General features: G+C 47.4%; 1 protein-coding gene across 6 annotated transcripts in view; it reads left to right on the top strand.

The window, feature by feature from the left end:
- Positions 1-20,655, top strand: part of LDLRAD4 (low density lipoprotein receptor class A domain containing 4) — a 196,357-nt gene that overhangs the window by 161,662 nt on the left and 14,040 nt on the right. For 2 of the 6 annotated variants that reach the window (XM_082327427.1, XM_082327428.1), the window contains exon 3: positions 10,825-10,979. In XM_082327427.1, coding sequence (XP_082183553.1) covers positions 10,825-10,979 — 155 coding nt within the window. Of the gene's footprint in view, positions 1-7,075; positions 7,151-7,233; positions 7,774-10,824; positions 10,980-20,655 lie in introns of those variants that run through there. The other 4 variants (XM_082327429.1, XM_082327431.1, XM_082327432.1 and 1 more) reach the window with 4 other exon arrangements.

Below are 20,655 nucleotides of genomic sequence, written 5' to 3' on the forward strand. Positions count from 1 at the left end.
TCAAGATTTTACCGTAAATTAAGTGGTTTTCTTAGTGCTTCAGCGGCTGGAATCAAGGGAGTTGATTCATACATTCATCTGGATGTAAAGGTCAAAGAAACGCTGGAAAGATGTGATCAAAGTGTTGGTTTATGCCACTCTTCTGATTTCTGATTTGAGGGAGCCTGACTTAACAGTTTTGGAATACTGGGGATTGGGAATAAAATACTCTGTTATATCATAAAGTGGGTTATAAACTGTAGCAAATCCAAATCATTTTGCATGTCAAAAATCTCAGTCTTCATCTCTTTTTGAGGGTGCACTGCAAGTGAGGTGAATGTGTTTTGCAGACCAATTTAAATACTCTTAAACTGTGGCCCCCTTCTCCGGGTCAATTGCATTGATTTATTGGGGAAAATTTGTGTTTGTGTGCACGGACATACACAAATTGTATACAAACAATGTATTTTATTTTAAGCGGGGCTGCAGAAGGCAGAAGTAATGGACTTAGTAAAATAGCCACACAGGGTTCAGTGGTAACAGTTGTTAATGGCAAAGCATCTATAGTTTTCGCACCACGGCAATTTGTGGAAATGCAGCGTGCTTTTTTAAATTAGCTTAAGTTTTTACACCTCTTTTGCACCATAGGAACTTAATCCATCATGAAACCTCATTAGAAGCTGCGCCATTGTATCCCGAGGCAGATGTGAAATTTGTGTGAGTCACTGATTTGCGATAAAGCTGAAGGAAACTGAGTCTACAATTCTTAAGAAAGAGGCCACCCATTTGGGATGCATTTACGCAGCTCCTTTTGTATAAATCATTAGTGCTATAAACTATCCATTATTGTTAGGAGAAGAAATTTAACAATGCAAATAAAACAAAATACTGTGGCAGAGTGATTTTATGCTTGCTTGTAATGTTTAATGGCATGTTCTCATAAAGAGATTTTCCCATCCTTCAGACCTATCATGTCTGTGACTCACTTGATTTCCGATGGTTTGAACATCCCCCATTTTATTCCTGGAGTTGTTTCTCTAGAGCAATTTCTGTAAACGTGCTGCAGCATGGGGTTATCCAGGGTTAATTTCCCTTACGATTACACATCCAGACAGCATGTATGTAAATGCTGCAAGACAAATGGTAAGAAAACTATAGGATAAAAGAAAAAGAAGAAAATTCCTTTGTTTTGCTTATAGATCCATTTTTCAGTATTGATGCATTTCCCTTACTCACTTCTAAATACTAGCTTATATTGGCATGGTAGTTCTTTAAAAGCATTATTTTTCTGTCATCACTGACCCCAAATTTTGCATTATATTGATTCCCTTTCTCCCCCATATCTCTTTGGATACTTTTTCCACGTTCCTCTCTTCATCCTTTACTCTCAGGTACTAGACAGCACCATCAGTGAGGCAGAGCTTCGCATCTCTAAACCAGCTGATTATATTAATGTCAGAAATAAAATACAGCTCTTCACATTCTAGTTGTATTTTTAGTACTTTATTGTAATCCTGGTTCTGCTTTCCCTTCTTATCTCCGTTCTGTGTCTTGCCCTTAGGTTTCTTTTTTAGACCAGGGTTGCTGGGTTTTCTTGTGATCTTTGAAAGGTTTCTGCACTGTCTAGCTTTTTGAAGTCTTCCCATACACCTTAGTCAGAAAGTACTAAAATATCATGATAGTCTGTTAATCTGCAGTCAAGTGCCCCTTGTTTTCTCTTCCTGGCTGCCAGGGAGTTTGTTGGCAATTGAGATTTATGGAGTGAATAATCCACCTGGCAGGAGACTCTGTAACTCCAAAGAGTGTTCTTTAGTAGAAGAATGAACGTTCCTTTTTCTGTGTAAAATACTGCTAATAGCTTATTTAGCAACCTATATTTCTACAACAGGGGTTTCAGTTTTGTGTTGGAGGTGGATTCTTGCATATGCATAGATTCTAGCACCCATGCTAATTCTGTCTCTCATTTAACTTTCATCTGTTCCTATGGTAGGATAATGCATGATGTGATCTCTCAGCTTTTTAATGTGTTCCTTAGTGCATCTCTTCTAGCTCCTGTTTGAATGGGCTAAAAAAAAAATTTAATAATGAGGGATGATTCTTCCCTGGACTTGCTGGGAATTGCCTGGAAACCACGGGGAGCTTAGGCAGGGTAGTCGCACTGCAATCACTGAGACTCCACAGAGTCCAGTACCAGGTACTAATTTCAGTTACTGCTGGGAGAACTCTGAATAACAACAGAATTAAAAAAACAAAACAAAACAACATTGTGATCCTTGCTTGCCTTTTCTCTTATTTATATGACTCATTTTTACAACCACTAATTAGATTTGAGCTCAAAATAAGCCAAGAGCTATGGAATATGATCCAAATGAAGGATGGAAGGGGCTGCAGTATTTTCGGTGCAGCTGATTTTGTTCACAAGTTTTTAATAGAACTAAATGGAGGATTGAATTAGTCAATGATTAAAATAAGTGGAAGCCAGTGTATAACAGCGTTCAGCGTAACAGGTACCTGCGTGAAATTTTCTTTCTCAGCCACCCGGTTGCTTCGTCCCTTTAGGGATATTTTCATGCTCTGAGTAGCCTGGGCTGGTTATCACCCTCAGATTTACAGCTGCCTTTCCCTGCCCAGAGTTTCTCATTCCTTATGCATCGGCACTAGGAAATTCTGTACCTGTTTTTCAGCAGTGGCAAGGGAGCATCAAAGTTACCAGCAGTGTAATCTCCAGGGTAAGCAGGGCCAGCGTATTATTCTCACTGTACGATTTAACCCTGCTGGAGGAGACGACTGTAAATTGCCTGTGCCGAGCCGGCGTGCGAGGACTAATAGAACTGCAGTGGGGATAATTCATGAGTAGATTTTCTCACTTGCCAGTGTAAACAGAGCCAGGGCTAGTCAGGTCTGAAACGGTGATTACTTTTAAAACAGCATGTTACAATTCAGTGTCCCAGATTGAACCCTCCCTGCAGCACAGGAAAACAAACCACCGCATGCGCGGCCAGCACATGGACCACGCAGGCTGTGCCACTGACTATGCATATGAAGGACTGCTTTGTTTTTCTAGGAAACAAGATTTGGAGGCAGCTCTTTAACTGAGGATTGCAAAGGGTGATTAAAAAAAAAAAAAAATAGACATCAATTTCACAATCCTTCCTATTAATGCAGAGTAAAGAACGGCTTTAACAGGGAGTTAATTTAGAGGCCTTTAACACTGTCCTCTTCTGCGTTAAATCCCTCCACCAAACTTGCTTCTTCTGGGTTGTGTCGCTGATCTCTCCACACTGCTCCCAACTGCTTGTTCCTTGCACCGCATCACATTAAATGCGATGACGTAATACATCTAGATATGCACCTGCTGACAAATAAGTTACCTGAATTCACTGCCAATGAGAAAAACACTTCTCCTTTCCCTGGGGTGGTGCCATTCCTCAGTATCTTTTTCTGACAAACTTAACCTATGAACTCCATTTTAACCAAAAAGGCGAAAATTTACCCCAGGAGGTGGCAGTTTGAGAGGTGGGGGCCTGGGGCATTCGGTGGGTGCGTCTGTGGTCGCTTGAAGCCCGTCCAGGTGCAAACCCTTACCCAAAAGGGGATGGTCCTGGTCTCCTGCTCTGTCCCTCACTGACCATTTCCTGCCTTCTTTTTTTGTGTTGGCATCAGTGTTCACCCAGCAAGCAATTTGACTTTTTTTCCCTGTGAGCAGAGACCTGGTCCGGCTCATCCGTGCCTCAGCCCTGTTGCCGGGGCCAACACAAGACAGGTGGCAGAGAGGAGCTGGACGGAGCCCCATGGCTGCTAGCATGACATGGGGCTGGGGCTGCAGCAGGCAGCCATTATCCGTGTGGTCCCGAAGACCCACGGGGCTGCTGTCCAGGGCCCTTTTGCCTGCCTGGCTGGCCGGGGGGCTGAAAGCACAGCTCCCCCATGACAGGCACGTGTCGCCCCAACACGGCTTTGACCATGAAGCATCGCCCTGGTGCCACCTGGAAGAGGCACGTAAGGGCGTGTGGCCCTGGGTGAAATGTTGACGGTTATAGATTTGTGGCCGTCTCAGATGGTTTTATGGGCTGAAGTTGGGCGCGTGGCTCCGAGCTGTATCAGAGCGCAGGGAGGGGGAAGCACTTCTGCACACTCCCCCGCCATCCAGGTTCCCCAGGTGAGCGATCCCGAGGGGCTGGCTGCAGGCAGGAGGAAACACCCCCTTATTTTCCAGTTTCAAGTCTGTGGGTTTTCTCTTACTCTTCAGAGTAAGGGCTGGCCAAGAGCCTGCCCACAGTCAGTAATGTCTCTGGAGAAGCAGAGGAAAAAAAGGGGTAAGTAGCGGAAATGCGAAACTCATATTGAGAAAGCAGCATCTGTGCAGTTTTGGTCACCAAAGCATGACTGTGTTTTCTTACACTTGAGAAGATTAACATCTTTACTATTAGTAAAACAAAAAATCAGGTTTTGTTCTTGAGGTTCCAGAATGAGTTTTTTGTTTTCCCAGTCAAGACTGAGGAGCCAGATGAGTAAACACATCCTTTATAAAATTTCACCTAAATGTTACCAAGTTTAACTAGCCCTTGGCTTTATCATTAATATGCTAGACTTGTAATGACTAGTGGAGGAGCATTACAGCTCGGTGTGCCAAAGCCTGCTTAGGGAGCTTCAGCCCTGTTGCCGGAGCAGCCGTCCTGCTCCGAGGTCACGGTGGAACCTCTTACCGGGAGGGGAATTTTAGAAGGAAGCACGTCCTCCGTCCCTGTTGACAAAGCAGCTTTTATGGGCTATCTGGCACTTGCTGCGCAGTTGTTCAGCCTCTAAAGGGCTTGATTCACATTAAAAACTTCATGATAAATTCTTAATAAATAGGTAATGAGCCAAATATTGTTCTGAGGATGTTCTTGAGGATGCTTATCAGGTGCGTTGCTTGTGGATACAGCAGTCTGTAACCATTTTGCAGCCATTGCGCCTACACTTGTACCATAATATTAAACAGATTTTGGTGGGTAGGGAAGTAGTGGGCTAGAGAGGGAGTAAAGTGTGTGAAGTATCAGTCTCTGTGCACTGAATCCCGTCTTGCCAAAGCAATTGTTTTATGCTGTAGGTCAGTGCCCTTCAGGAACTGAAAAGACTCTCAAATATCCAGGCTTCAATTGTAGGAGACGAAAGTAAAGGAGCAGCATTAATACTAATATATTAATTTTATTTTGTTTTCTGCTTATAGTCTTTAAACTACACTTATTTGAAACTATCTTATTTTAAACATGAGGTTTGGGAATGATATATGTGGGTCAATCTTTGGCTCAGAAACTTTGTTTTACACTTCAGACCTTGACAACAGCGAATTTGCAACAGGAAGATAATCAGCCTCAGCAGCGACTCTGTATGGGTCATGCCCATACAACAGCCATGTTTAAAAGACCAGTCTGTTGAATTCATTATTTTCAAAGTAGTCTAGGGGTGATAAAATTGTAGTTTTGAAGGTGCTCCACATCTGCTATCTGTACTGAATTATTTCCCTCTGCTGGTAACGGTGCTGTAGTCAGTTAATACTCTGCTTGCACAAAAGTATTCCATCGAAATGTAATTTAAAATCATTCTGCTCATCTAGGAACTCTCAAAGGATATTTATTTGCAGTCCACAATCACTGTCCCCCAGCTTGACTGCACTGTTTGGACTGGGGCTTCAGACCTTGCAGGACTGAGGTAAACGTCAACAATGGTTTAATAAATGCAGAGAGCGGGGAGAGCCGGTGGCCAAACGGGAGGGCCCTGCTGCCGGCAGTGGCTGTGTATCTCAGGATCTGTCTCCGGGTATTTTAAACCCCCTGACTTCCTAGGGCAGGCCTGATGGGTGACCGCAAGCTGGCTCACTCCTCTCAGCCTCTTTCCTCTCCTGGCTTTTGCTCCTTGACTTTGAGTCAAGGGATCTTTTGAGACCGGTCCCTGGGGTTTGCAGATCTGAAAGGCGTGGGGAGCAGCGGGTCTGTGTGCAGGGTCAGCCCCAGAGCGTGTCCTGCGGGCTGGGACCCTGGGGCCGTGCTGTGAGGGGGAGCAGTGCTGGCGTGGGGCTGTGCTGAGCCAGCCAGCCCGCTGGAAGCAGGACACGGAGCCTCGCCAGCGCTGCAGCCCAGCTCCTCTGCCTTCAGCAGCTCCCAGGACCCGGGCAAGCGCGGACCAGAGCGTGAACTCTTTTTTCCTGCTCATGTAGATGCGCACCGACCTTCCCCGGTGCTTTGGGATGCTCCCACAATCCGGAGAAGTAACTGGGAAGGGGAGGAGGGCTTGGCGAAGCAGGCCTAGGAGGAACACCCCGGGAGCCGAGGGCTAACGAGGGACCCGGTGCTAAGCGGGCCTCCTGGCGTGCAGGGCTCCTGTGGGGCTGCGCGGCCCCGGTGAGCAGCAGCGGCGGGGGCAGCCCTCCCTCGGGGTGCTTTGCTGGGAGTCCGGGTTGGGACTGGGAGGGGGAACCGATCTGCCCGACAGACAGCCGAGCCCGAGCGGCTGGCTCAGCCCCAGGCTGGGCAGGCGGCGGGGCGGAGGGGACGGCGGACGCTGCTGGAGCCGGGAGTTTCGCTGCAGAAACGGGCGTGCGGCTGCAGCCCCAGTCTCAAAGTCTCCGGTGCTTTCCTTTCCCCTCCCCCTCGATTTTTGGTTTTAACTCGTGCGCGTGGATTTCTTGGCGCGGCATTATTTCTTCCCGTGGTCACAGTTTCGCAGTGTTGCGCCAGGATGCGTCTCCCTAAGATTTTACCCCCCCGGACTCTCCCTAAAACGCCGCGTAACGCAGCCGCAGCCGCGCAGCTCCCGCGGGTTTCGCTGGCTGCGTGCCTGCGGCGCGGGAGGGGGCGGAGCAGCCGGGGCGGACGTTTCCTCGCCGGTGCCTTTTCACGTCGGTGGGAACGGGGCGGGCGCGGAGCCTGGGTCGCTCGACGACCCGGGAAGGTGCTCGGCCCCCCGCCCCGCTCCCGGCGGGGCTCCGCGCGGGGGCCGGCGGCGGCGCCCGGGGCGGGGGCGCGTGACGGCGGGGCGGGGCGGGGCGGGGCGCGGGCACGTGCGGGGGGCGGGGCGGGGCGGGGCCGGCGGCGGCGCAGGCGCGGCGGGCCGGGGCAGGCGGAAGAGCCGGGGCGCCCCGAGCGCCCGCCGGGCCGGGCCGGGCTTAAAGAGCGGCGGGGCGGCGGCGCGGGTAAGCTACGGACCTTCCTCCCTCCGGCCCTCCCAGGCCCCGCGGCGGGGCTCGGGGAGGAGCGGGGCGCCCTGGGGCTTTTTCTTTCCGTTTTCGCTCTCGACGGTTCATTTTTTTAATTTTTTTTTTATTTATTTTTTTTTTTTAAATTCATTTTGCTCCAGACAGAGCCCGGCGGGACCCTGCCGTCAGGAGCCCGGAGGCGTCCCTCGTGTCCGTGTGTCCGTCCGTGCGTGCGCGCACACGCGGGGCCCGGGGGGAGCCCTGCCCGCCCGCTCCCGCCGCCCCAGGCCCCGCGGGTGGTGGGTGGCTGCCGTCTGAGCGCCGGGGCCGGGCCCTGCCGGTGCGCTGGGGAGAGGGACGGACGAACGGACAGGCAGAGAGGAGGGTGTCTGTCTGTCTGTCAGTCAGTCAGTCCGTCCCCGCCTAGGGCTGCGCGGGCGGCCCGAGGAGGGTGCCCCCTGGCCGGATGGATCCCGGGGCCGCCGGTGATGCGGTGCCCGCCGCGGGGGCTGGCGGAGCGGCTTGAGCCCCCCGCCCGCCGGAGGCGAGCATGTCCGGTGAGCGGCTTAACAGGACAGCGGTGAAGGATGCGCGGTTAAAAGACCTGTTGTTGGAAAGAGGTACCCGCTCGTTCCTCCGGTCCGTCTGCGGGGGTGGGGCTGCTGCGGGCTCCGACCCCGCTCGGCCGGGGCGAGGCCCAGCCTGCAGCCCGGCCGGCTCGGGGGGCGCGGGGGAGGCCTCGCCTGGCCCGGGGAGCCTCTCTGCCGAGGAGGACGCGGGGCGGCGGCCCAGGCGCTTTTGCTTGCCCGGTTGTTGGTAGGGTTATAAACGATTTCCTTTTTTGCGTGCTCTCTGAGAAGGGGTGTCCGTTCCCTCTACAGTTGCCTTTTCAGTGTTGTGCCTTTGCCATGAAAAACATTCCCCTGGGAGAAAAACGTCTTACAAGTATTTTGTGCGTGTGAAGAAGCAGGTGTATGTGAGTGTGACGGCGAGACCTGGGGCGGTGCGAACGTGTGATTTCAGGGACGCGGTCCCGTTCCCAGTTAACTGGGAGGAAGAGGGGCAGGAGGGGATGCCCCCCGGCGGGGCCCGGGGTGCGGGGCAGCGGGGCCGGGGGGCAGGCGGGGGCCGGGGTCGCCCACATCGCCTTCAGCAGCGCCGGTGCATGGAGGCTGCTGCTCTGGTCTCTGCTCTTTCCTTTTAATAACCCAGTGAGTAGCAGGAGGGCCAGTCAGGAGGAAAAAAAGACATTTTTAAATCGCCTTCCCCCTTCCATTCCCTCCACTGTGCAGCGAGGAAATCCTCTTGAACATCAGTAGGGTGTTTTGTTGCGTTTCAGTGTTTGTGATGTAAAGCTGGTCTTGGAAAATCCTGTGTGCTCACACTTCTGTACTGTGGTTTTCATTTTTTTCTTCTTCTTCTTTTTTTTTTTTTTTTTTTTTTTTTTATTGTATGGCCATGTCTTAGTCAAACATTTCCAAATTATTCCCCCCGAGGGAAATGCTCACGGTTCCAATCCTTTCTTTCTAAAGGAGAAGTGCCGTCCCCTGCCACTGAAATGCTGGGGCCTTGATAAATTTAGAAGACTCTGCCCTTGGCAGATAGAGAAGTAACATGTCATTCCAGTGATCTTTGCATTCTAGGAAAGCCTAAATCAACATTGCTTGTTTTGCATGTTGCCCTTTAGCAACAGTCTCTCAATTTCCAGTCTAAAGTATTTCATGGACCCAAAAAAAAAAAGTTTTGGGTAAAGAAACCCTTTGATAGTAGCCGCAGAATGTGAATTGCAGCAGTTGTCAACTGTGTCGAGTCTGTATTCTGTGCTTCTGAGCCAAGAAAAATTTACTTTTTGCTTAAGCACGGTTTTGGTGTATGTGTCGTTTTTTTTTTTTTTTTTAATTAATTCTATGCTTCCTGCTTTTTGATCTTTTGGTGCTGACATTGTTAGCTTCCAATGACTTGAGAGGGGGGAAAAAAAAAATTGCTGCATATGGGATTGATAGCAAAAGCAGAGCAAAGTACTGACTAATCAAATTTTCTGAGAATGTTGGTGGCCTTAATGATGAGTAGATGGTACTTAACAGCAAAGAGAAATTAAATGATAGATGGTGCCCTTTACTCTTTCCTTAGCCTGAAATGAGTTTAGTTACTCCTACTGAGACCATGGCAGAACCTCAGCATTTAGATGGTGGCGTGCCCTTGCCCACTGGTCACTTGTGGCAAACAGCTGGGGCTCGGCACCAGCCTCCACCGGACACCAGCGCGCCTGCAGCTCCGGTAGTCTGAGGGTTTGTTCGCAAGAGATCTTAGAATAACAAAACAGCCTCGGGTTTCCTTTAGTTCCACTGCAGGTCGTTTTGTATTTTATACGTGAACAGCACTTTTCTAGCTCAGCTTCACAGTCGTGTTGTGTTTGCGTGAGCGCGCTGCTGTTACACAGAAGGGTGAGGATGACTACAAATGAAAGAGAGAAGGGGAGAGGGGAAGCTGTTTTCTGCGATGTTTGCTTTGTCTTTTTATATTCCATTAGCTTTCTTTCCTCACTGGCTTTTTAAAACAGAAATTTAATATCGGTTCCCCAAAGTTCATGTTTTGGCGGCCAAAACTAGTGCCATTTTTGGAAAGTGCTGAAACTGAGCAACTTGCACTGCTTTGCTTTGCTTTTTCTACCAGCCTAGCAACCAAAGACCTCCTCCCATTAACTGGAGTTGTCTTTCAAGATGAGAGCATCCCCTGTGAGAAATGCGATTTCCACAGAAATATCAGCAACGGTGTAACTCCAAAGGGCAATTTCTCCCCTTACGTTGCTCATCCTTGCTGCTCCAGTATAGCTGAAAGGGTGCAAGAGTGACTCATTTCTAAATATACTTAATATTTGTGGTATAGGCAGGACTTCAGATGAGATGATGGGCTCTGATGGAGTTCATTGTAATTGTATCTCTTGCAACAGCCAAGGGCCCGGTTTCATTTTTAACTGTAGTGGAACATATCTTGTTTTAGAGTACCAGATCTCTTTTTAGATTTTTACCTGAATGGAAATGTCCTAGAAAAGCTAATTTTACTCTAGTTGGAGAGAAGTAAGTAATTGAAAAAGACATTGCATGGAGATTCAATAGGAGAAAAGCTTGCTTGTTTTCCACTTGATTTAGGTAGCTTTCATGCTATTTAGCTGATAAAAAAAAAAAAAAAAAGGATAACTTAGTAGATACAGTGTCCTGATTCCTTTCTCCATGGCCTCTGCTTTGAAGCTTATGGAACCCTCTGGACTCTATTGGCATGGCAGGTGGCTATTAAAATAGAGTAGGGTTTGTGTGTGGTTTTATTTGGGGTTTTTTCCCTACTGAAATTGTTGTATTATCCAAAAGGCTTGTCTGTGGTGTTTATGTGGAAGAATTTATTACCTGTGAAGGCTGCAGAGAAGAATCACCAAGAAGTTTCTTAGCTTTGACCTGCAGCCACTCATACCCATTGATCGGCACTGCCAAAAAATAAATAATTTTCATACTTTTTAGAACACAGTTTTCTTCACAAAACTTTGTGAAATGGACAGCAGTAACATCTTACTCCAGATCAATCTTGATGAAATACTGAGGGTTTTTCAGATTATGGCTTTGATGGATAACATTCTGTGAGTCATTGACATACTTTCCTCTTTTCTTTCTTTGTTTCAGCTGAACTGGAGTTTGTTCAAATCATCATTATAATTGTGGTTATAACTGTTATGGTGGTAGTGATCATCTGCTTGTTGAACCATTACAAACTCTCGACACGCTCCTTTATCAACCGACAGAGCCAAAGCAGAAGACAGGAGGAAACTTTGCAGACAGTGAGTATGAGCCCCTTGCACCAAATTCCTTCTCCTTGTGCTGTATGGGTCTGCAGCAAAGCCTCCTAAGGAGCTCTGGTACAGGCGACTGCTGGAAAAACTTACTGATGTCACTTTTGATACTCCTTATAGTTCAGTCTTGCTGAGGTTGCATTTGTCAGTAGAAAAAAAAAAAAAAGAGAACATAAATTTAAGGTACACTGATTATTTTTAGACCCTGCTATGTTTTATGTAGCCTGTTTTCATTTTGCATTTGGAGGCACAGATGTGATGTCCGGTTTGCTGCTGCTGTAATTTGAAGGGGAGTCAAGGCGGGGAATGAACGGAGATCACCTGGGGTACAAAGATTTGGAATACATGTTGTTGTGACTTTCTGTGTATTTACTAGTATCCTGCAGTTTTATCACTATTACTGTTTTGTGAAGCTGCAGTAATTGCTTGCTGGATCCAAAACACTGGCCCAGTAAGGGCCCAGGAAAATTTGATGTTTGTTTCACTCAAACAACAAGAAAATATTAGGAAAATGATCCCTCCAAAAGGACATGGAGTGGTTAAGATGTGTTGTTACAGAGCCAAAGGCTTAAGACCAAATCTCAGTCGAGACTTGTTAAGGGTGTCTTTAGTCAACCCAACAGTAAATGGGCGCCTAACTTGCCTTGTGAGCTGGGAGTTTGCTGGGTGGGGTGCACTCCTCCCTTGTGAGGGTTAACCACAGGGTGCCCCTGACCTTGGGACATCCACCCAAGCCACGCAGCGTCCTGTGATGTTGCAGGGAGGTCCTTCTTCTGATGTGCTTTTCGATGTCCTCGGAGTGGTGCCCTTGGCCTCTTTGCTGACTGCGATGGCCAAGGGGCCATTTGTGAGGGTAGCATTTTGATGCATTGAATTCCTGGCAACAGCACTGGGTTCACAGCTTCATTTCATTTCACTGTCAAAAAAATTCTTGATCGTAACTGGAAGGTGTGGTCCCATAATGGTTTGCACCAGTCGTAAGTCCACAGTCTCTCCTTTCTTTCCATCCCGGTCCTACATTTCCTCCTTATTTGTGCTCCTTATGGAGCTGCCAGGGTTGTGGCGAGAGGCCTTCAGGGGCTGACCTGACTGAACACTAACTGCTTTTTTTTTTTTCACAGTTAGATTTCAGCCAGATCAGCAAGAGAAGTGGCCAGGCAGGGGAGGAGGCAGGGATGCTGCAGCCGGGGCTGGACCTGAGTGGCTGCTGTGGAGCTGCCCCACTGGCAATCCTGGCAATTGGCAGCTCCCTCCTGAAAGCCAGCTGTCAAACGTGACGAATGCAGGGTTCCCAAAACTCTTGGTTAGCACAGCACCTGCACCCTTTTGCTGGGGTGAATGGCTCTTACCTTGGGGGCTGTGCAGGGAGGAAAGGAGCTGTCTTCTCAAGGTGAGGTTGCCTCATTCCCTAGCACTTCAGTAGCACAGGAATATTTAGCTCTAATTTGGTTACGGATGAAACTGGAATTTGTCAAACCTTAACCTTGTGGACTTCAGGGCTGGAAAAATTGGCTAGATTCATTTGAGTGTTGCTTTGAAATGGACGCCGTAATTCAAGAACCACACTTCTGCCCAAAAAAATGTTAGCTATAATTGCTACACATACCTAAAATGAAATAATTTGAGATAAAGGAAACGCGTTTTCATCTTCACAAATCTTTTAAAACTGCAGTAAGCTGTCAAATGCGTGAAGTAACCCATTATTTCCTTTGTATGGTTCGTTAGCGTTGTCTGTTATCAGAGCAAGTGGTGCCTTTTCTCTTGGATGTGAGGGAGGAAACATCACCTTCTTGTGAAGAAGAGCAGGCAATTTGGCAGTGGGGACTTGGGAGCTGCTTTAATATCCAGAACTGCTCTTAAATCATTTTTAAAATACTGACTCAGTTTCAGTTTGATGGCACCCTTATAAGTAATGATAATCATAGCCAAGTGAGCACTTCAGGGGAATTGATGGTTGGTTGGCAAGAACCGGTTACTAGTCCTTCTGAAAACTCTGTGGTATGGGCTTGTCATCACGATTACTCATCTGGATTTCTGACAAGCTGAAGCTGTTCTGAAAAGAAGCTCGTACTTGTGGGGAATGGGACTTTGGAGGTCTCTGAGGTCAGATGTCAAATATGTTTGAGTTTTCCTTTGTCTCAGGTGTTAGAAGGAAATTCTGATAGAAACTGGTTGTGCGCTGCTTGCAGTGCAAACCTCAGTGTGCGGTGCATGAGGGGTGGGGAACGAAAGCATTTGCTCTGTGATGTGAAACTGGAAGCGACCAGTCTCTTCTCATTGTCCACAGTGGAGTGAGTTGCACAAGGTAAATAGACAGTGTGAGCAGTAAGATGCAGGTTAGATTATACACTTTTAAAATACATTTATTTTTTTAACCAAGCAGGCCTTGTTCTGTGTGCGAATGTGATCAATAAGGGAATTCTCTTCCAAGGGAATGTTGGTTTTTTAAATGGTATATAGACTCTGAAAACAGATTTAAATGTTTATTAACTACTAATGTCTGAAGAAAATACCATTCTGACTCAGGCCTTCTGTTGGTGGAGAAATACTGAATGGAAATAGAGGAAGTTCAGCCGTATTTCTTAAAAGAAAACAGTAAAGCAAAATAATGAGCAGTTGGCTAGTTCCTGTAGTGAACTATGAAGTGAAGCCCTCTTCACATAACTGAGATAGCAGAGGTGTAACAAGATGCAGAATTGTGCCTTTCCTATTGAGATGGGCCTTTTTTTTTTTTTTTTTTGTCCTTTTGTTACCTGGACAGGCTGGATCGTTAGGCCAGGGCGAACTGTGTGAGATTCAACAAGGCTGAATGCCGGGTCCTGCACTTGGGTCACAACAACCCCATGCAACGCTACAGGCTGGGGGAGGAGCAGCTGGAGAGCTGCCTGGCTGAAAAGGACCTGGGGGTGTTGGTTGACAGCCACCTGAACATGAGCCAGCAGTGTGCTCAGGTAGCCAAGAGGGCCAATGGCATCCTGGCTTGTATCAGGAATAGTGTGGCCAGCAGGACCAGGGAGGTGATAGTGCCCCTGTACTTGGCACTGGTGAGGCTGCACTTCAAATACTGTGTTCAGTTTTGGGCCCCTCACCACAAGAAGGACATCGAGGTGCTGGAGCGTGTCCAGAGAAGGGCAATGAAGTTGGTGAAGGGTCTAGAGCACAAGTCTTATGAGGAGCAGCTGAGGGAGCTGGGGTTGTTTAGTCTGGAGAAGAGGAGGCTGAGGGGAGACCTTATGGCTCTCTACAGCTACCTGAAAGGAGGTTGTAGCGAGGTGGGGGTCGGTCTCTTCTCCCTAGTAACGAGTGATAGGACAAGAGAAAACGGCCTCCAGTTGTGCCAGGGGAGGTTTAGGTTGGATATTAGGAAAAACTTTTTCACCGAAAGGGTAGCCAGGCATTGGAACAGGCTGCCCAGGGAAGTGGTTGAGTCTCCATCCCTGGAGGTATTTAAAAGACAGGTGGACGTGGTGCTTGAGGACATGGTTTAGAGGTGGCCTTAGCAGTGCTAGGTTAACGGTTGGACTCGATGACCTTAAGGGTCTTTTCCAACCTTAACGATTCTATGATTCTATGAATTTTCCTTTTCTTCAAGCCAGTCGTATTTCTAGGTAATCATGCCTTCCAACAGCTGAGCTGTGGCTGAACTGCACAGATTTCTGGCCCCGTAAAGACCAGCTATCGAACAGATGACCTCTTCTATTCTGGTTCTTCCAGAAAGCATAATAGAAATGAACAGGTAATTTATCTACTGCCTTTATTGCCAACTTCACACCTGTAAAACTCATGGGGCCAGACCTCCAAAATAATGAAATAAAAGCTATTTGTGGGTTTTTTTGTCTGGCTGAACTTCCTTCATGTTTTAAAAAAAAAAAGAGGCCTGGAAGTTGAAATTCTCATTGTCTTCCAAGTCCAGAAATTAGAGTATTAAAAAGAAGATGAAATATCGCTGGAATCACAAGTGTGAATCTCACTCAGAAGGGCAGAAAAGGGACCAATCCCAGGAAAAAAAAAAAAGTTGCTTTTTGATAAGTACATGGTGAAAAGTAGTTGTTACGTTCCTGTTCTGTAAATATGCTTTCCTGTGTGACCCCCAGTTCATCTTTATCTTTTTTCTTTTTTTTCCTTTTTCATCCCCTCTGGAGTCTCATCTTCCGCTCTTTCCCCTGGTCTTTGTTTTATTACCTTGATTAGTGTGCTGAGGCCTTAAACAGATCACAGCAGGGGCAGGACAACCTCTGAGTGCTCAGGAGTACTGGATGCTTTCGTAGCAGTGCTGCTGAGGATGCTGTCTGCCCTCCCATGGCAAGCCCTGCCCTGTCTTGGATATTAAAACACTCAAAGCCTGTTTTAACATTAGCAGAAATAGGAGTTTTGGGGTCATAACTGCAAGAGGTGGAACGATGCTGAGTGACAACCGTGTTGTCATGAGCGGCAACCTGAAGTGAGTGTGCATGGTATGGAACAGTGTCCATATCATGATGGATAAAATATTGCATGTTTCCCCTTGCTGGCATCAGTGGTGTTTGGCTTCACAGCCTGGAGCGAGCTAAGGTTTACAGAGCTAAGGGGTTTGCATCTGAGGGGGATGTAAAGGCTGTAGGGTGTGGAGCATACCAGGACCGTGCCCAGGGCCGCTTCGCTAGGACAACACAGCCTCTCCCATGGGAGCAACTGATGCTACCGGCGGTGCTGGGGGGTTTTGGGGCAGAGCCACGTGGCAGCCTTGGAGAGGCACATCCACGCACAAGGTGTATGTGTCGGATGCCCCAGGGGAGGCGTGTGTTGCAGCGTAGCTGGCTGTGCCTTGGGAGGACTGACAGTTGTATTGGGAGGGCAGTGTTGCTGATAACCAGAACCATCCTGTTGGACTGTAGGTAGCTGTGGCCGAGCGGCTGCTGTGGCACTCTAGTGTTTGCTGGGATAAAACCAAGATAAATCTTGCTTTCTGATGATTAACTCTTAGTGTCGTCAACAGTGATTTCCAGGGGGACATTGAGGGAAAAGAGATTAACTAAGTGACTTACAGGGAGGTACTTAATGAGCTTCTGGTGTTCCTAAATTGATTCCTTCTCCCCATCCTGGTGGCTTCTATCTTTGTGTCTTTTTCTCTTACAAAGTGGATGTCGAAGGAGTACTGAACACTTTGACTGCCCCAGGCCCACCCCTGGCAGCAAAGTCCCCGTATCCAGCACACAAGATGCTCGCCCTGACCAGCCCCTGCCTCCCAGCACTGAGGGCAGCATCGCTGCTAGGGCTAGTCAGCTTGCATTAGGACCTGCACTGATAATGCCTATCTCGAATGCCAAGCTCCAGGAGCACAGCTGTAAAAATACTGCCCTCCTTGGAACAGCTATTTCAGATTAAAAGGGGGACATCAGGAGGGTGACAAAAAATACCCAATAATATTGACAACTCCAGGGATTTGTTGGTGATTTCAAATGTCAGTCTTGCCTCTTGGCCTTTTAAATTATTCCCCACTGGTGTGAGCATTATTCCTTCTGTTCCCTCCTGGCATCCCTGCCCCACTCCATTCTCATCTTCTTACCGACATGTGCAAAAGAAAGAAAATGCCAGTGCAAACAAGAACCCAGTCTATAGCTGGGAGAAAGCACGAGTGCTGCAGACCACCCTGCTTTGCCAAACCTTTCCTTTGCACCAGGCACCAGCTGGCAGGAGCTGGAGGTGCACTGTGTTCTCCTACTGCCGGTGTGAGGGATTCGGGCTTGCCTCTCCTCGGGGTGTGCTGCCAGGAGGGACAGTGTGCGCTGGCTGTCGTGCTTTGAAGTCTACCACAATAAAGTCAGAACATCTTTAATAAGAGCGGTATCACCTAGGAAATCTGCAGGGAGGACTAGAAGCGAGGAGCGCTGGCTTTGGGTGGCTCCTGACTCAGAGTGTCACCTTGGGCGACTTGCTTCATCTCCAAATAAAGGAGGAAGGATAATAGTACTTCCTTCACTTGGATGAAATGAGGATTACTTAAAGTGGTAAAGCGCTGTGAAGCTGTAAAATAAAAGTTTTAAAGTGTTAAGTAATAGAAATAATCTCTGTAAGTGTAGGGAGGTGGACTACAAGCGAGAGGTTTGGTGCCCTCCGTAATTACCTCTCTCTAGTATTTCTCCTCCTTGGTACCTCCTTACTGTGCATCTGCCAGATGCAGTAACCTCTCCTGCCCTTGGGAAGCGCAGCTTTTAACGGGAAGAGCAATCCTGCTGGAATACTTGTCATTCTGTTGGGGACAACGCAGTAGTTTTGCTTTGCTTGTGTTCGGCAGGGAAAATCTTGCAATCTGAAGAGCTGCGATGGTCTCTTACGGCCCAGGAGAAGGCAGGGAGGAGCGAGCCCCGCTGCCTTCCCGCAGCGTTTTGAGCAAGCCGCTGCTTTAATGTGGTGTAATGTGTCACTGCCACCTAGGGCCACAACCAGAAACTGCACTGCTATCTGAAACACTTCATTTGCAAGAGAAGTGTGTATTTTTTTTTTTTTTGTGTGTGTGTATATATACATATAAAAAAATAAAAATCTGAGTTTGATCGAGGGGAAAAGTGGGACCTTCTTAATACCTCCTTAATACATTTCAGAAAGTGAAAATCTAACTTTTGTTTCTCAGGAAATACAATTTCAGGCAAAGTTCTAATTCTGAGAAGTGGAGGAAAACTGAAAATCTCCTGAAGAGTCAGTAAAAAAACCCACAAAGTTTGGGTTATATGGGATTGTTGTGGTTTAACCCCAGCTGGCAACTAAGTCCCACGCAGCCGCTCGCTCACTCCCCCCTGGTGGGAAGGGGGAGAGAATCGGAAGGGTAAAAGTGAGAAAACTCATGGGTTGAGGTAAAGACAGTTTAATAGGGATAGAAAAAGCTGCACAGGCAAGCAAAGCAAAACAAGGAATTCATTTGCTACTTCCCATCGGCAGGCAGGCGTTCAGCCATCTCCAGGAAAGCAGGGCTCCATCACGCGTAACAGATGCTTGGGAAAACAAATGTTATCACTCTGAATGTCCCCCCCTTCCTTTTTCCCCCAGCTTTATACGCTGAGCGTGACATCATATGGTATGGAATAGCCCTTTGGTCAGCTGGGGTCAGCTGTCCCTGCTGTGTCCTCTCCCAGCTTCTCGTGCACCCCCAGCCTGCTCGCTGGTGGGGTGGTGTGAGAAGCAGAAAAGGCCTTGGCTCTGTGTAAGCACTGCTCAGCAGTAACGAAAACATCCCTGCATTCTCAACTCTGTTTCCAGTACAAATCCAAACCATAGCCCCATACTAGCTACTGTGAAGAAAATTAACCCTATCCCAGCCAAAACCAGCCCAGGGATGCTTTTGCTTCACTACAGTTTGAGGGAATTTTTCTTACTGAGTGTAAATTTTTGCCTGCAATTTATCCAGAGTTAAAAATTTTTCTTCAGGTAAATTTCTTTCCTGCTGCCTGTCAATGTGCTGATGCTCAGTCAAAGTAGTTGGATGACACTGTGTGCTCCAGGAAGCACAGTGTTTAAAACCGGCTTCAAAAAGTCATCTTCCTAAGCTGTTTAGTTCTAGACGCTGTTAACCTTTGTAAAATACAAATTAGGCAAATTACCTTAGGCTTATCCAGTCTCCTAAGCTCTAAATATCAAGTCAAATAATCATCATCATAAGATAATTAAGTAATCATCCAGCTAGATTTATTAAACGATGCTGTTATTTCAAAACCTAATCGCAAAATTAATTTCTGTAAATTATTGTGAAACCCAGGAATGGCTGAGGTCAGCAAAGGCATAGCTGGATCCCTAAGATTTTTCTTGCTTTGGTGTTATTTGTAGGAGCTAGGATTTACCATGGAGACTCATCCATTTTCATTCCAAAACCTAACAATGTTAAAAATGAATGCAATATAGGGAAAGAATGCATAAGCTTTTTCTCCCTGTTACTTTTAAGTATTGAAGTTCATGGCTGAAGACCTTTAGTCTGTTTAAGAAGGAGCAAGTTGAAGTGGCTAGCTGTTGAGAACCTATGAGAAGCAGATAAATTATATATTGCCCACGGAAAAAAAAATGGGTAAATTGCATTTGCTCAAGTTTAGCCTTGATTGCACGTGCCTGAGAACTACTTGCACAAATCCCTGGGCATTTGGTGTGCGGGGGCATCGAGCAGGACTGCCAGCGCTGGATTTGGTAGCTGGGAAGCGCCTGTCGGCACGGTGCCGGGGCTGCGAGCTTGCACCAGGCCTGGCAGCGGGTTAGCTGTCGTGCCGAGCTGTATGGCTTGTGTCCGATATCATCTCGCTCGTGGGGTAAGAAGTCACTGAGTGAAAAGAAGTCCAAAGTAGTTTTTTATTATTAGGCCAGTCTACCTTGGTATTTTGAACGAGGGAACATAAATACAAATGCTGTCACTTCCTCCCTGATTTTCACTGATCTGAGCACAGGGAAACATTTCAGCTCTCAAATGAAGGTTTGTAAGTAGAAGGACAAGGAGACATTATTAATTTCCTAACTTTTCACTTAGCCTTGGGATGTTAGCAGAAGGGCACATCTAAGTAAGTGGTTGCAGACAGACCTGAGCGGAGTCTGCTTTTGCTCCGAGCTGGCAGTTCCCAGGCCAGCCCTGAAGCAGGAGCTGCACAGCTCAGTAGTGAGCTACTGTGTCTGGCTCAGAGGCACCTATTGACATATGTGCTATGTGAAAGGATAAGGGGTATCTAGTGTGTGATATTAAGCATAAATGATTTTCCGGTTCTATTGTGTCCCTCAAATACTTACAAACCCCATAGAGCCGTTCATAATTAAGCACTGGCATGTTGTCTATTGTCTTTTTTTCTCTCTCTTTATTTTCCTCCTCTCTATACGCTTCTTCCCCTGTTGTCATACTGCTCTCAAAGTTTAGGAAGCCCGTGTACATGTTTGTATTTGTCATTGCAGGTCACTGTACAATAAGTTCGTGTCCTAGAAGGATTCCAGGATTCCTCTATAGCTGAGTGCAGGAAACCCAGTTGTCTGTTGGCTCCTTCCCTTTCTCCTTGCCTCTCTTGCTGTCCATTTTAAGACTTGTCCATGCACTAAGTAAGAGTGTAGTGCCTTTTCCTACATTGGGCCAGTTAGTCTGGGCTTATTCTAGTGGTGATGAGAGAATCCTGTCCTGTGGCACTGGACTGACCACACATGCATGGTGAGGTTGGTCTGCACGTGGTCTGTGAGCCTGGTATTTTCCAAGTGTGGGCAGGCTGAGCACATGCTACCCAGCCATCTGCTTGGGGAGTTCCTCTGGCTCCTGGGATAGAGATCTTACTGGGGGTTGGCTGCTGCCAAATGATTTATTCAGCCTGCTGCTCTCTCCAGAGGAAACCTTAGGAAGGGAGTAGCTACAGGTGGGCTGTAGGATGCCCTGTCTCAGAGTCCGTGTTGTTACACATCTTTGCATCCTAAGTAACATGAGTGGTGGTGGTAGACTGAATTCCTTTCTGGGTTGGGTCATTGGTTTTGCCTTTTTTCCTCTCTTCTGAGCCTGAACACATTAAAGGAGAGACCAAGACAGTTGCACTAGGCATAAAGCTACACACTATCCTATTTTTCAAACCATCACTTGGGAATCTGCTGTTGGGCTGTGTATGGCTTGTGGTTCATGGGCAGTTAATTGAGTACTTTAGCTTTGACTAGTATGTTTTATTTAACAATTGCAACAGGCTTGGAG

This window comes from Platalea leucorodia, assembly GCF_965183815.1.
Source record: "Platalea leucorodia genome assembly, chromosome: 1".
NCBI classification, from domain to species: Eukaryota; Metazoa; Chordata; class Aves; order Pelecaniformes; family Threskiornithidae; genus Platalea; species Platalea leucorodia.